Raw genomic sequence first — 16993 nt, 5'->3', positions numbered from 1 at the left:
AGCCTGATGATGACCATGAAACCATTGTCAATTGTTATAAAAACCCATTTGGTTGACTAATGTCCTTTAGGGAAGGAAACCTGCTATCCTTACCTGGTCTGGCCTACATGTGACTCCAGACCCACAGAAATGTGGTTGACTCTTAAATGCCCTTTGAAATGGCCTAGCAAGGCACTCAGTTCTCAAGGGCAGTTAGGGATGGGCAATAAATGCTGGCCTAGCCAGCGATGCCCACATCCCATGGTTGAATTAAAAAGAACTGGAGTCTGTGACCCTTCCAACATACACACAACAACCCAATCATTCAACTCCACAGCTCGCCAACTTCAACAGACCTGTCGTTGCATGGGAAGCACTAAGTTGTCAAGAAAATCTGTTTTTTTTAACATGCCAGAGGAAGTACTTTGGTATTTTGGAGTAAGGTAAGCGATGTTGTGAGGTGTGACACCCTGTTAGCTTCTATACGTGCCACATGGAGCCCAGTTTCCTGCCTGAGTTACCAGAATTTAGCTTTAGAAAGTTGAAGTGGTGAAAATGGTGATCACTGACCTTGGCAGGACCTGAGTATCTCAGAAATGTTATGTGACAGGCTTGAAGTCCGTATTCGACCATCCCAAAGCCTGCGTGCGTTTGTTAAAAGTATCAGATGGGAAACAGGTCTGACCCTTGCACAAGATTATTTGGCCATGAGCCATTCAACCCACATTGGTTCCCTACACAACGGACTATCCTGTCTCTAGACGCTTAACTCACCATATTTTGAAAAAGTTGCATGCTTCAATTTTAACTACATACAACTTTTATTTAAGCATTTTTGTTTCTATAGGTCCAAATCCAAAACGATCCATGAGCGACTCCCTCTTGCTGGAGTACCGCGCCTTCCCAGTATTCCACTGATAGCAAAGGTAAGCTGGTTAACACTGTATCATTCCTATTTTTTTTCTCCAATGCTTATTTATAGCCCCTTGCACGTCACTCAGACTAATCCATTGCTCCATCTGTTGTCAGTCTATAGTGAATTCCTATGGGTTGAATAAAACAAGGTTCACACACCATAGCGTTTTGTTAGCCAGCCTTTCATCAAAGAGCAAATAGGGCATTCAGTATCAGTGGTCTACTGAGCACTATCAGGGGTTCGGAACAGGCAAGTTCCTCCCACACTAAACTACCTATAAGCAATACTACAGAGAGCTCTCTAACATATTTTATATCTGAGTCTTCCCTTAACTGCTATGTTTCCAGAATGAAGAACTTAAGCTTCTGTAATCTTCCTTTGCAACCCATCCCTTTCAAGACACTTTACATTACTTTTAGGGTTGTCAGTTAATGGTACTTACCTTCTGCAATTAACATTAATTTTTTTTGGTGTTTTTGTTAATGCACATTAATCACAGAAGTTGAGTTGCATAACAGAGATGCATTTAATTCGGTGCTACAGGAGAATCATAGAATTGTTACAACACAGAAGGATGCCATTCAGCCCATCATGTCTGTGCCAGCTCTCCAAGTGAGCAGTGCACCTAGTGCCGTTCCGCTGCCTTCTTCCCTTTCAGATAATAATTCAATTTCCTCTTGAATGCTTCGATTGAACCTGCCTCCACTGTGCTCTCAGGCAGCGCATTCCAGATTTTAACCACTTGCTGGGTGAAGAAGTTTCTCTGCATATCTCCATGCTTCTTTTGCCAATTACCTCAAATCTGTGCCCTCCCATTCTCGACCCTTCCGCCAATGCGGACAGTTTGTCCCTTATCTACTCTGTCCAGACCCCTCATGATTTCGAATACCTCTATCAAATCTCCTCTCAACCTTTTCTTTTCCAAGGAAAACTGTGCCAACTTTTCCAATCTATCTATGTAACTGAAATTCCTCATCCCTGGAACCATTGCCATGAATCTTTTCTGCACTCTCCCTAATGCATTCACATCTTTCCTAAAATGTGGCGCCCAGAACTGGACACAATACTCGAGCTAATGCTGAACCAGTGTTTGATAGAAGTTTAACCTACATCAAGGAGAAAGGACTATAAGGATATGCTGAAAGTTAGATGATGTAAAGTGGGAGACCATAAAACATAGGAGCAAAAATTAGGCCATTCGGCCCATCGAGTCTGCTCCGCCATTCAATCATGGCTGATAAGTTTCTCAACCCTATTCTCCCGCCTTCTCCCCGTAACCTTTGATCCCCTTACCAATCAAGAACCTATCTGTCTCGGTCTTAAATACACTCAATGACCTGGTCTCCACAGCCTTCTCCTGGCAATGAATTCCATAGATTCACCACTCTCTGGCTAAAGAAGTTTCTCCTCATCTCTGTTCTAAAAGGTCTTCCCTTTACTCTGAGGCTGTGCCCTCGGGTCCTAGTCTCTCCTACTAATGGAATCATCTTCCCCACGTCCACTCTATCCAGGCCTTTCAGTATTCTGTAAGTTTCAATCAGATCCCCCCTCATCCTTCTAAACTCCATCAAATATAGACTCAGAGTCCTCAAACGTTCCTCATATGTTAAGCCTTTCATTCCTGGGATCATTCTCGTGAACCTCCTCTGGACCCTCTCCAGGGCCAGCACATCCTTCCTGAGATACGGGGCCCAAAATTGCTCACAATATTCTAAATGTGGTCTGACCAGAGCCTTATAAAGCCTCAGCAGCACATCCCTGCTTTTATATTCTAGCCCTTTCGAAATAAATGCCAACATTGCATTTGCCTTCCTAACTACCGCGTCAACCTGCAAGTTAATCTGAAGAGAATCCTGGACTAGGACTCCCAAGTCCCTTTGCACTCCAGATTTCTGAATTCTCTCCCCATTTAAGAAATAGTCTATGCCTCTATTCTTCCTACCAAAGTGCATGACCTCACACTTCCCCACGTTGTATTCCATCTGCCACTTCTTTGCCCATTCTCCTAACCTGTCCAAATCCTTCTGCAGCCTCCCCGTCTCCTCAATACTACCTGTCCCTCCACCTTTCTTTGTATCATCTGCAAACTTAGCCAGGATGCCCTCAGTTCCTTCATCTAGATCATTAATGTATAAAGTGAAAAGTTATGGAGGCTTGTGTGGAGCATAAACACTGACAGCCAGTTGTGTTGAGTGGCCTGTTTCTGTGTAGTAAATTTGTTGCAATTCGATGTAACATACTTTCTCCGTTAGTCCAGCACAGGTTCTGTACGGAGTAAGAATGGTAACAGTTGAGGAGCCTAAATTTATTCTTCACTGTACTGCTGGGAAGTTGATGGACAACTCTCTGAGGTTTAGTTCAATTTAGCAAAACAAAATGAGCACCTGAATGGGACACCCACAAACCTGGTTCACAATTCATTAGACATTTGATTTTTGGCTAGAGTCTGCTTTTTTAAAGTAGGTTGTCTGTTTTTATTTTTAACATAAGCCTCCAAGTACAGTTTAAACCTTAACAGTACAGAAGAAAGCCATTCAGCCCATCGCACCTGTGCAATTAGTCCCACTCTCCTACTCATTCCTCCTAGCCTTGCATTTAATTTCCCTTTTCCAGTATCTATCCAATTCTTTTTTCTAAAGTTATTATTGAATCTGCTTCGAACACCCTTTCAGACAATGCATTTCAGATCACAACAACTCGCTGAGTAAAATCATTTCTCATCTCTCCCTCTGGCTCTTTTGCCAATCATTTTGACTCTGTACAGAAACTGGTATAAATATTAGTACAAAATCTAATATAAATATCAAGAAATAACATAGAGCCAGAGATGCTACATTTAAATCTGCAGGTTTTTAACAAATCTTGAAAGTACGAGAGCGAGACTGCGGTGAAGTAAATGTACTGTCCATAGGAGATGAATAGTGAAGCCACACAATTGTTTAAATAATTTGCTTTAATACATGTCTTTTTTTTAAAGAGTTCGTTCCTAAACCACACCATTGTCTGCTCTCTGTCTAGCTTTAGAGTCGTCAACCCTCAAGCTGGAGACTCGAACTGACACGCACTGTTTCAGTATTGTGCTTGAGTTGGTCGGTGTTATGGTCAGATGGATTGGAGCAACAATGTGTTGTCCCACAGCAAAATTGGACAAGGGTTTACAACCACTGTGTTCCCTAACCTGAGTTCCAAATCTAGCATAACATCTTGGGGAAGCACTGCAGATGCCACAGATCTCCTGGCAGGCAGTGGGGGAAATAAAGGGGTTTAGCTAATCGCCTGACTTGCTCAGAGGCCTAATGGATTCAGAGCAACACGGGTGGAAGTCTGGGAACAGATTTTCTATCAACTTTACTGGGGCCAGTGTAACGCAGTGGAATGGTGTCTCTTATAACTAAAAAAACTGCGGCAAAGATCTAGGAATCCGTTATCTAATAGCCCTTAAAAACTAACGTGCATCACAGACAGGCTGCATGGGCCTATACTGCATTATCATTGAATATTTTACCTGAGACCCTGGAAGATAAACAAATTCTGACATGTTGGAAAGGGCATTTGTCGTGCGTTCCCTGTGAAAAGCAGCAGAGCATTTAAATGTTCTAATGGATCATTGTTTCTCTCTCTCTTTCCCTCAGCTTCTCTGTGACGACCTGACCTATGTGAAATTCTCTCCCGTTCTTTATCCCAAGGTAAGTATTCAGTAAAGTTATGCTGGGCCATGTTCAAATCGTCTGCCGAGTTTTCTTCTTCAGTGGGAGAAGCAGAAAATAACCTCTACATCACATATATATACTGGATGTAATATTGCACATAAAGCGTCAAGGCCAAATGTAGTCTTTGGATGAAACTTGGTTAGAGGGTGGGAGATAATCAGATTAGGGTGTGCAAACATAATTCAGTTGATGTTTTAAAGTCATGCATTCCATACTTATTTTTATATCTTCATTATAAATACTTCTGTCCGTCCACCTCTTCCAGGAAACTGTCTATATACAGTGACTTCTTCATGATGTAATTACACCATCCGACCAGTGGTGGTACTGCAGGGCCTCTGCCGGTGGGATGTGACATGTTTACTTGTTTACTGAAGCTGTTTGCGGCTGAATTGCGGGTATAGGAATTTATAATGGAGAAGTTGATAATTCCCACCACCATAATATTTTGAAACAGATGTAGACGGAATATATTATGGTTAATAGATCCTGATTTTCATGTATTTAAAATATTATACTTGTGACTTTAACATTGCACTTTCTGGGCATTCACTTGCGTCTCCGGTCTCTATGAGCAATGTCCATAGGAGATTGACTTATTTTTATACAGTGCATGTTTTAAGATTGAAATTTATTATTCATAAAGTTTCAAAAGCATTTGCTTCATTACTGCATCCATGACATCAGATGGCTAACTGGCTGGTTGCACCCTCAGTGAGAGAGCAACCATTGACCAGATATCTGAATATATTTATTAACTTTTAATAACCGCCCTAGAAAATCATCCATTCTGTACTTATTTTTATATCTTCATTATAAATTGGATATTTATATCCAACCTAACCTGCTCCAATTGTAGATCCTGCCAGACAATCATGACACACCTTAGATAGTTGTGGTGAGGTCGGTGACCCCAGTTATTCCTCATTTAAGAACAATGCTTCAATCTAAATAAACAGAGAGCTGTGTATAATTAGACGAAATGGGGGAAAGTGCCAATGAGACAACTGAATTCATATCTGATAAACATCGCATCCTTTTTGTGAGGAATGTTTTTAAAGTTGTATTTGTTTCAATTATTCTGTGGCTTTGCAGACTGCGAAATCCAACAGTGCCTGAGAATTTGCTGTTCGATTTTTCTGATCAAGCGCTGCCATCTCAAACAGGCACCAGATTGAAAATACATAAGAAACGCAATAGGAACAGGAGTAGACCATTCGGCCCCTCGAGCCTGCTCCGCCATTCAATAAGATCATGGCTGATCTGCTTGTGTTTCGAATTCCACATTCCCATCTAACTCTCATAACCTTTGCCTAACAAGAATGTATCTCTCTGCCTTAAAAATACAGTAATGAAGCTTCCTCTATCTGCCCTACCAATGTCCATTAATCCATGCCACACCATTGTGATGGTGCCACTGTGCCTTCTCTGAGTGAGAAAATTCCAATTTGTGCCTAGGAACGTTGAATTAGAGAGTGATTTGTGCTGAGCACTTGTGCCAATTAGGAACAATTGAGACTGCCCTGACTCCGACCAAACAGGGTCTTGTGGTCACAGAGAGAAAGAGACTTTCATCCCTTCAGTCTGGGTTGGATTCAAACCAAGTCCCAGGGGTAAAACCACAATGAGATGTGTCAACCCACAACATCCCCCAAGACCTTTCCTTATTAACTGCATATTTTTCTAACCTTTACAGACCAGGCCTATCCTAACAAATTAAAATTGAGTTCTTACTAGAACTTGGTTGCCCCCATAATGGTCAAACTCCCAACTTTACTCAGAAGTCAGTGGAAAGTCTGGGACAGAATAATTTTGTAAAGTTGTTCTTGTCAAGGTGCCTTCATTGGCTTGTTTTATTTTCTCCAAGGCATCCCAGTTAATAGTCGCATATGATGAACACGAGATCAATAACAACTTCAAGTTTGGTGTAATTTATCAGAAGATCAGACAGGTGAGTAATGACTATCCTAAAAAAACGTAAGATTCAATCTTGGAGCATATCAGCATTTATCAAAATAGCTTCACTTTATATTTATTAGATATGCTCTGGTCATAACTTGGAGCTAATACCAGGCAATGTTCTGTAATGTTAATGTGAGCTTGTTGACAGAGTAGTTACAGGGCCTGAGATAACAGCCACATCACTCATGGATGTCTTTACAGTCTTCTGTGCATACAAATGAGGAAGCTTCTAGCTAACACAATTATAAAGACATTATCTAAATGTTAATTTCAATCAGTTTGTGCATGCTTCCACCTCCAAACATGTGCGGGCCCAAGGATTTGTTGGCAGGTACAGGTTTGTCACCTGAAATGGATACATGTAGAGTTATGTGTTCCAAAGTCGAGGAATCTGCACTGCTTAATCTTAAGGCCTGAATCTTTCCCACGTCGGGCGGGCTCGGCGGGAGCGGGCAGGGGTGGTCATGGAGCCACCCACGGTTAGCTCGGCTCCTCGATTTCACACGGGCGGGCCAATGAAGGCCCACCCAGCGTGGGTCGCGAGCGGTGAGCACTACCTGTGCGAGCAGGGGAAGGAGGGAGAGTCGGGTCCAACACTCTTTCGCGTGTGCGCACGAGAGAGCACTTCAATCTCCGTGCCTCAGGGAGATTGAAGTGCTTTTTAAAGAAATTACTAAAAACATTAAAAATTTAATGAAACGTTCTCCCTCATGACTGTGAGATGGGACACGTTTTTATTTTTCAAAAAAAAGTTTTTATTCAACTTGTAAAAGCTTTAGGAAAACCTCATCCCGCTCGCGGATGAGGTTTCCGAAAATATGTAAAGGCCACTTAGCCTTTTTGCCTGCCGTCAGGTTGGACGGGCAGCCTAAATTTCAAGTTAATGAGGTTGTTAAAGGCCGTGATAGGCCTTTAAATTATCGGCGGGCGCACAGCCAACTCCGGCGCGCACCTGCCGAACGAAACATCGCGAGACTGCACGGTGACCTCGGGACACACGCCCGACACCATCACGCGTCATTTTACATTCCAGAATGTCGGGCCCACCCCCACACACCAAATGTAAAATCCTGGCCAAAGAGATATCAGAGGAATTTTGGGGTATGCACAGATGGAGATCATTTTATAGAGCACCCAAAAGTCGTTGACAAGAAACACAGAAATAGGAGCAGGAGTAGGTCATTCGGCCCTTCGAGCTGTTCAGTGTGATCATGGCTGATCCTCTATCTCAACGCTGTACTCCCGCGCTCTCCCCATACCCCTTGACGCCTTTAGAGTCCAGAAATCTATCTATTTTCTTCTTAAATATATTCAGTGACTTGGTCTCCACAGCTTTCTATGGTAGGGAATTCCGTAGGTTCGCCACCCTCTGAGTGAAGATGTTTCTCCTCGTATAAAATAAAAGCAAAATACTGCGGATGCTGGAAATCTGAAACAAAAAGAAAAATAGCTGGAAAAACTCAGCAGGTCTGACAGCATCTGCGGAGAGGAACACAGTTAACGTTTCGAGTCCGTATGACTCTTCATCAGAGTCCTCATCTCAGTCCTAAATGGTCTACCCCGTATCCTGAGTCTGTGACCCCTTGTTCTAGACCCCTCACCAGCCAGAGGAAATATCATCCCTGCATCCAGTCTGTTCATTCCTGTCAGAATTTTACCCGTTTCGAAGAGATCCCCTCTCGTTCTTCTAAACTCCAGTGAATCCAGGCCTAGTTGGCCCAATCTCCCCTCATACAACAATCTTGCCATCCCAGGAATCAGTCTGGTGAACCTTCGCTGCACTCCCTCTAAATGCTGCAGCCGTGATCTTCCTGATGCAGTGCAAACTAATTAAAGTATTCTTTTGCAAGAACAAAAAAAACAGTAAAAACTGGGAAATAACAGTACCGGTCCGAACTCTTTTTTTCCTTCTGGGAAGAGGAAAATAAAGGGTTTTTTGTCTTCCGTGGAATATTTATTGAATTATTTCCCATTAGTCATTCGCCAACAAGGTTTCTGCAAGTTTGAGAGTGCGCGTATGATGGTCCGATAGAGCAGACACAATTTAGTGAGAACTCAATGATAAGTTAATAAGGACCATAGCTCAATTGTTCACACTCCTACCTTTGAGAGTGTGAACAGAAGGTTATGGGCTCACATCATACTCCAGAGACTTGAGCACAGCATCCAGGTAAATGTAGCACGTGGGAGAATGGAACGGAAGGATATGTGGATAGGGTTAGATAAAGGAGGGTGGGCAGAGGCTTGTCTGGAGCATAAACACCAGCATGGAGCGGTTGGGCCGAATAGCCTTTTCCTGTGCTGTAACTTTGTGGCAAGGTTCATGTGGTGAACGCCTGATCCCCTGTCACTGTTTTCAGGCTTACTAGAATACACCATGTGATAGCTGCTCAGATAAGGGGTCATTTAATGCAGTCACAGCTTGTTGTGACTGAAATAAACCTGTGTTCCAGCACTTCACTGTGTTTAGTCTTTAAATACTAAAGTACTTTATTTCTACGTTCCAGACCACGGAAGCGGAATTGTTTGGGAACAATGAAGAAAGCCTTGTTTTTAAGGAATTCTTGAACTTACTCGGAGACACAATTGTGCTCCAGGAATTCAAAGGGTGAGCGAAAATTTTGCACATTCTTCGTTGCGGTCGGGAATTCCAAAGACCTCTTTTCCCAAGGCTCAGCTACTGATTCAGTTAATTTTACCAATGCAGCGGTTACCTCATGATTTTAAAAATTAAATATGCTGAAGTTTCCTTTAAGTTGCTCTGGTTATTTAAGTGCAGCTTAACCAACATTGGCTAACCTAGCGTTAAAAGGTCAAGGAGCTTCAAGCGCAGACTACATCCAGCACAAATCAGGTTTCCACGATCTTCCATGCTAATCTAAAAAAAGCCTTGTGCTAAACGCTGGCCCCGCTCTCAAAACTGGACACCCACCCGGATCGAATTAACCCCATGGCAAGTTTCTGCTACTTGTGCTCGTTTGCAGGCTAGCAAGAAGGCTCTTAAAATGAAGCTGGATTAGTTTGTGTACAAGGACCCTAACAGGCAGGTTTTGAAATAGTTTTTTCGATTTGCTGAGAAGTTGGTTGTTGTATGCTAATGTAACTAACAAATGGTTCTGTACTATTTTTAAAAGCCTTTTGTAGTTATTTAAGAACAGTGTCTTAAAAATGCTTATCTTTTTGTGGGAACTTAAACTTCAGCTGCATTAATAAAACAGCACCAGTCTTAACTCTTTTTGGAAGAACTAACTCTTTTTGTAGCACCACTTTATAAGTATATCGACACTTTTTAAGTATATCGAATCTTTTTTACTGCACATTGATTATGTTCTACAATGCTGTCAGATCGCACTGCTTCATGGAATATTTTGCAGTTAGTGATTTGCAAATGAGTAGAAACTTGAGCAAAAAGAAATACTTCTTAAAACTAGCACAACTTTGAGCACAATTTGCCTCCGGATCACAAATTGCATCCAAAGTGGAAACTCTTGGCCAGAGTCCACAAGAGGAGACAGTTCCCAATTCCTATGTTAAATGTAATGCACGTCAATCTACAAACATTTGCAAGTAAAGTTTAATAAATCACGTACAGGTTGTACCTGACTTTGAAAGCATTCATGCAAAGAAAAGTGTAATATGGCTATAAAATATTTTTCCAATATAGCTTCCGAGGAGGCCTTGATGTTGCACACGGGCAAACAGGGTTAGAGTCTATCTACACCACCTTCAAAGACAGAGAGATAATGTTCCACGTTTCCACAAAGCTGCCGTTTACGGAAGGAGACTCTCAGCAGGTAGGTCAATAGAACCATACACGTTTACAGTCCAAAGGAGACCACTCTGCCCATCATTATCTGTGCCATCTCTCTGCAAAACGAATCCCACTCCCCCTGTTTGTTCTTCATGGTGCTGCCTCTTCCTCTGCTTCTGATGTTCATCTATTCTTCCCTTATAAAGGTTCCCCACAGCAAAGCATCCCATGCTCTAATCTATGCTGTGTATTTTTTTAAAATGATTCGCCGACCATGTATCTTGTTTTAGTGACAGTTTTAATGACACCCTCAGCAGTATGTCCTTCAGCAGAGGAAATTGTCTTTCCTTACACCCTATCAAAATCTTTCATCATTTTTGGTTATTAAATTTGGACATTAAATCCATCTTCCCTCTCGGATGGATGTAAAAATCCCCTCTTTTTTTTAAGGAAGAACAGGGGAATTCTCCCCAGCATCCTGATTGCCTCAAGAAATATCATTAAGAACAGATTAACAGGTCATTATCACATTGCTGTTTGTGGGAGCTTGCTGTGTGCAAATTGGCTGCCTCATTTCCTCTATTACAACAGTGACTACACTTCAAAACTATGTCATTGATATGTGATTTGAGGTTGCGAAAGGTGCTATATAAACAAAAGTCTTTTCTTTTGTCCTGAAATGTGTTCGGGAACAGTCTTTAAGGCCAGGACACTAGGGAGATAGTAAGGTTCGTGTTCTAGAAAGTTGAGGCCAAATGTGCTGAAGGTCAGTCTTCATTCGAGCCAATCACCTCTTTGCCTTCTTTGCTTCTAGGCACAAATAAAAACGAATTGATTAAATTTTTTTTTAAGCATCCCAAGCCAATGGAACAAGCACTGCTTGCTTTATTAGTGTTTCTATATCCCACTACTAAGGAGGGGAATGAGAGTAATATGGGCTGACTCCCTTGATGGTTTCTCTGGGCAGAATCATCCACCCCTGATTGCAGCGGGCGGGAGCGGAAAATATCAGAAGATCGCAAAAATCGGCTTCACGTCGTTGTAAAACCAGTTTACGATCGTCTGCTCACCTGTTACTGGTGGGCCGCGTTTCCCACTGCCGCACATCAGGAACCTAATTTCAATACTTTATCATCTCATTATAAGCCCTGCTCGCCAGGATCAACCCCTCCCCCACGCTGGATTATCCGGGCATGTGGGTGTGATTGCACACCGACATGTTTCACAACTGTACGTGAGCAACGTGCACCTGGTGAGCTGCACTTCACTCGGGACTTTGAGGTTTGTTTGCCTACCTTGCTTCGGGCAGTGCTTGTGGTCATCAGCGCCAGGCTTCGCAGGCAGCACCACACCACGTTTAGGGGGGCTCACGGGCAGGTCTCTACCTACCAGACCAGCCGTAAGGTGGGGGTGGCTTTTCAATGGCTGCAGGGCTAGGGCTTGCTCGGGGAAGGGGAAAAAGTGGCTTCAAGTAAGGGAAGAGGATGCAGGGCAAGGGCTGTACTGGGGAAGGAGGGTATCCCAGGGTGTATGTGGGGGCACATGTTGACCTGTGCAAGTGGCCTCAAGATCGTGAGAACTGAGGAGGTAGTCTCCAGAGAAAATGAGGCCAGATGGAGATGTGAGGGTGTGTGAGAGAGAGCGAGTGGTGATGTCCTTTGAGCTGGCAGTGAGTGAGATGCCAGCGAATGTGTGATGGGCTTGTGAGTGTGTGGGTTTAGAGTGATGAGATGGTTGCCTTACCCTGGCAGCACGGATGAGATCATTAATCCTCTTTCTGCACTGGATGGCCAACATCTTCTGTGCAGAGTTGGCACTGACCATCACTGCCACCACCTCCGAAGCTGGAGGGGTGAGATTGCTGGACCTCCTGCAGCCAGAGCTGGGGTGGGGGACATCACAGCGAGCCTCCAAAAGGCATTCCAGTGACAGGTTACTGAACTCGTCTTCACTGGAGCGGTCCTGGGCGGCAAACGTTGAGAACTGTGTGTGCGGCTGTATTTTATATAGGGCACACAGAGTGAGGAAACACATGACCTCCCTCAGAGGCTACCCGCTAGCGAGACTACATGTTTCCTGTGGCTGAAATAATTAATGAGGCGGGAAGTAGACGATACGGTGTGAAAACCCGCCATTGCGGCCAGCGGGTAAAACATCATCTTTCATGCCTGCCACCACACTTAGTGCAATTCCGGGACGATTCCATCCTTTATCTCGTTCAGTTTGAGCGGGAGTTGGACCTTGCTGGGGGTGGGCGTGAGGGCTGGGGTGAATTCCTGCTGAGGTTCTCCCCTCGTCTGCCGAAATTACATCGGATGAGGTATGGAAACCCAGGCAGAACGGCAAACCAGTGTTCCAGAGTTACCACAATTGTTCTGCCAGAGTTATGGGAGACTATAGTGGGAGAAACTATGCTTTCACGTTACATCATGGCGCTGAGGACAGAAACTCTATGTAGAGAGTTACAAATGTGTATCGTTTGCAACATTAGATCTTTAATTAACATAGTGAGTGAACGGAAAGGCACTTGAACCATGAATATCCACTGAGATTCTGCTGTAACTCCAGCAAGAATCTGATGGAACCCAGCACAAATCACAGGGACCAAATTGTGCCAGGCCTGAGATTTCCCTGGGGACCTTTATAAGGGGCAGAACCCCCCCACTTGCCCCTTTCTAAGGCAAATGACACCCCGGTGGTCCCTGGGGCCAGGGAGTTTGTACAGCAGGAATTGCCACTTCCTCAGCTCAGCTGAACCCAACGTGGGACTGGAGCCAGAACCAAGTGAGATGAGGCATATTCTGCTCCAAAATGGTTAGAAGGATGCTCCGGGGAGGGAGTGGGGGGGAGGAGTGAAGTACAGGGAAATGTTCTGGTTCCTGGAAAACTGGGCAAGGGGAGAGTGGGGGCGAGGGAGGGGGGAGTGTGCTTCATGGGGTCTGGGAAAGGTTTGGACAACCACTCACCCACGGACTCCCCAAAAGGTGGTCACGTATGGGTTGATCCAGCTCGTGTCACGCACGCAGGCAAGAGAGATGTGGCTATAGTAGTACATGCACCCATCAGCCCCAGGAAAATTAGGTACCCTCCCACTGACGCCACGAACTCTGGCAGGGGCAATAGTTGCGGGCAATGGCTTTCACATAACAACCGTGATGAAAGGCCATGGATTTTCAGGGCTCGGACTTTGACATTCCTACCCGCAAATCGCACTTACTTTTCCCAGTTTTAGGGGAACGTGGATTATTTTACAGATGAAAGTGACTTTGGCGATGCATTACTTTGTAAAAGTGAACATACAAGTTCTTAGGAACGTCCGCTTTCTAGATTGATCTACCTGTCACCTGACTGCCCTCCACCGTATTACTCAATTTCTTTCTGTTCCAGCAAAGCATCATTAGCATCTCTTATACTGTCAGCCTTTCTTACATCACCAAAACATAATTATTCTTTGAGATGTCCTGTCTGACTTCCATTCTTGCTCCTGACTTTTTTAATTTTGCCTTTGTGTTTCCCGGTATTTAAAACCTGTTGCAATGAATCTTTCACCTGTTTCGATTTTCCATCCCCAGAGTGAACTGATAATGGCAAAGTAAATGATCACAGCTTCTTTCGTTTTACCTCATACATTTTTGCCAAAGTCTTTCCTGTTCACTGGCCCTTGGGCCAGTGATATCCTGCCTAAGATTAGCTGACCAGAGCTGTAGATGTAGGGACTGGTGGGGCCATGGGGAATGTCCCCTGATCGTCTCACATGACTGGCAGAAGAGCCACAAAATGTCTGGAAAAACAGCATTAAAATGGCGTTCGCACCATTTCCAACCACTTTTCTGCCAAAATTATGGCAGATGATCAGGAGGCACACTGCATTGGATCACCCCCTCCCCGTCCCCACCTTTGTAGGACCCAGCAGACAGTTTAATCCAGCATCTGTACAAGGGTGTCAGCTCCTTAAATTGAGGTTTCGTTCTGTTTTGCACTGATGCGAAATGATGATAAGAGGAAAGTTCTACTAGCTGTTATAGAATCATGGAATCATAGGATGGTTACAGCACAGAAGGAGGCCATTCGGCCTGTCGTGTCTGTGTTGGCTCTCTGCAAGAGCAATTCACCCTGTGCCACTCTCCTGCCTTTTCCATGTAGCCCTGCAAATTTTTCCTTTTCCGATAATGATCCAATTCCCTTTTCAAAGCCATGATTGAACCTGCCTCCATCACACTCTCAGGCAGTGCATTCCAGATCCTTACCACTCACTGCATTAAAAAAAGGTTTTCCTCAAGTCGCCTTTGCTCCTTTTGTTAGCTACCCTAAACCCGTGTCCTCTGATTCACGACCCTCCCTTCAACAGGAGCAGTTTCACTCTATCTACAGCTGTCCAGGCCCCTTGTGATTTTGACCTCTATCAAATCTCCTCTGAATCTCCTCTTCCCCAATAAAAACAGCCCCAGCTTCTCCAATCTATCTACCTGTCTGAAAGTTCCACATCCCTAGAACCATTCCTTTGAATCTTTCCTACGTTCTGCCTAATACCGTCACATCCTTCCTAAAGTGTGGTGCCCAGAATGGATGTAATAATCCAGCTGAGGCCATACCAGTGTGTCATAAAGGTTTAATAAAAACAGAAAATGCTGGAAAAGCTCAACAGGTCTGGCATCCGTGGAGAGAGAAAAGAGTTAACATTTCAAGTCTAATATGACTCTTCATCAGAAGAGTCCTTGTATAAAGATTAAACAGGTTTAACAGGTTGCTTTTGTACGCTGACTCATTGATAAAGCCCAGGATCATGTATATATTACTAACTGTTCGCTCAACCTGTCCGGCACCATCGTTGATTTGTGCAAGTACATCCCCAGGTCCCTCTGCTTCTGTACCTCCTTTAAAATTGTACCCTTTTATTTTATATTGTCTCTCTCCCGTTCTTCCTACCAAAATGAATCATCTCACACTTCTCTGCTTTATAATTTCATTTGCCACTTGCCCGCTCATTCTACCATCATGGGTGAAGAGGTGTGTGTGCGTGCGTGTGCAGTGGGTGTGTGTTGCATTATAAACCGTCTGCATTTCTTCACTCGGAGGGTTCTGAATCTTTGGTATGTGTACCAATTGTGGATGCTCCATCACTGCATATTTCCAAGGTTGGGATAGACAGATTTTTACACTCTTAGGAAATCAAGGGGCATGGGAATCAGGCATGAAAGTGCAGTTAAGACCGAAGATGATCGTATTGAATGGTCAGGCAGGCTGCTCCTGTTCCTGTTTCTTTTGTTCTTAAACACTTTATAAACATCATTCACCAGCCGCAAGATAGCCGGGTTCTGTTCTATTTCTGTGAAATGTTATGGCCTAAGAGTATATAATACCACTGAAGGTAAATAATCTAGGCGAGAATCCTTGCTGCAATAAGACTACTGTTCAGGCACATCGCTGATGCAGGCAGCAGTGCCAATATTCACAGTTCCTCAAGGCTGCCTTCAGATCATGTCCAAGCAGGAGTCCTGAGGTAGCACTGAAACACTCAGAACTGACATCTTTGGCAGCGTTAGCTCAAGACTCTGACTTGGATGGAACATTATGACCCCTACTGTGAATCACAAATCTTGGAAATACTGATTTCTGGAAGTTTATCATTTGCTTGTCAAGTGTTATTGCATGTTACGGAGCTCGATAATGAAAGGAGGTAGATGGAGTTGAGATACAGATCAATCGTAATCTAATTGACTGCAAAAACAGGCTCCCGGGCTGAATGCCATATTCCTGTTCTTGTGTTCCTTCAAAAAGTAACCTGTTGTTAATTGGCAGGAAATTTTATGACCAGTATGTCTTGTGTAACTAGCAAGGTCTTGATCTTACTTTTTTCATAAAGACATATTGGTAGAAGAACAAGTTCTGAATTCCAAAAGAAAGGAAGGGTCAAGGAGTAAACTCCCAGCTGTTACTCGGAGTATTGGGAAAAGTATTCAGTTTTAATAACACCATAACTCGTACAAAACATTTACTTTGAATTTCATTTGATCTAAGGTATTTGTGGCTGTAGGAAATGATTCAACTGCTTCTATGTAGATAAAGCTCCCGCTCTAGTCCTCTACTTCCATTCACAGTTAGGTTTGTAATTCTGAATAAGCTGTCATCAGTTCTTGGTGTCCGAGCAATGTGTTACCCAACATCATAAGGGAGCTTTAATAACACACGATCAAAACATAGATTTTCACAAGAGATGGATTCTAGAAATGGAAATATTCCACTGTCAGCATCACAGTTTCCCACAGTGACCAGTCAGTACCTGCCAGGGAAAATCCCAGGTCTGTACTGAGTTACGTGATCTTGACTAGTAGAGATGACAGAGTACTCATCAGTGTGTCTCAGTTAAGGAAAGGAGAAATTGGCCCCGGCTTCCTGTCCTGAATGGTATCTCGCAATTCTTGTTGGTAGATGCCCATGTGGATCTGCCTTAGTTGTGATGCTCACCATTCTTGACCAGCTTGCCCACCCTCCTACTCAATGATTGTCCAGTTGAGGGAAGTAACAGAGGTCACCTCATACCCCTGGAATGATACCCCTCCTAGTGCGAGTCAGCTCCTTTACAAGAAAGGGGGAGAAAGCAAAGGGTTAGCAAATAGATATATCCGAATATCAAACTCTGTGAATGGATGAGTGTTATAATTGAGCATTTAACTT

General features: G+C 43.7%; 1 protein-coding gene across 5 annotated transcripts in view; it reads left to right on the top strand.

Annotated features, from left to right (window-relative positions):
* LOC144684375 (rap1 GTPase-activating protein 2-like) overlaps window positions 1–16993 on the top strand; it is a 321257-nt gene that overhangs the window by 275437 nt on the left and 28827 nt on the right. For all 5 annotated transcript variants that reach the window (XM_078548076.1, XM_078548078.1, XM_078548077.1 and 2 more), the window contains exons 9-13: window positions 827–905; window positions 4528–4581; window positions 6473–6556; window positions 9075–9175; window positions 10232–10361. In XM_078548076.1, the coding sequence (XP_078404202.1) occupies window positions 827–905; window positions 4528–4581; window positions 6473–6556; window positions 9075–9175; window positions 10232–10361 (448 nt within the window). The remainder of the gene's footprint in view (window positions 1–826; window positions 906–4527; window positions 4582–6472; window positions 6557–9074; window positions 9176–10231; window positions 10362–16993) is intronic.

Source organism: Cetorhinus maximus, chromosome 9 (genome assembly GCF_964194155.1).
Source record: "Cetorhinus maximus chromosome 9, sCetMax3.hap1.1, whole genome shotgun sequence".
NCBI classification, from domain to species: Eukaryota; Metazoa; Chordata; class Chondrichthyes; order Lamniformes; family Cetorhinidae; genus Cetorhinus; species Cetorhinus maximus.
The sequence above is the reverse complement of the archived record's forward strand: the minus strand, read 5'-3'. Positions and strand labels throughout refer to the sequence as shown.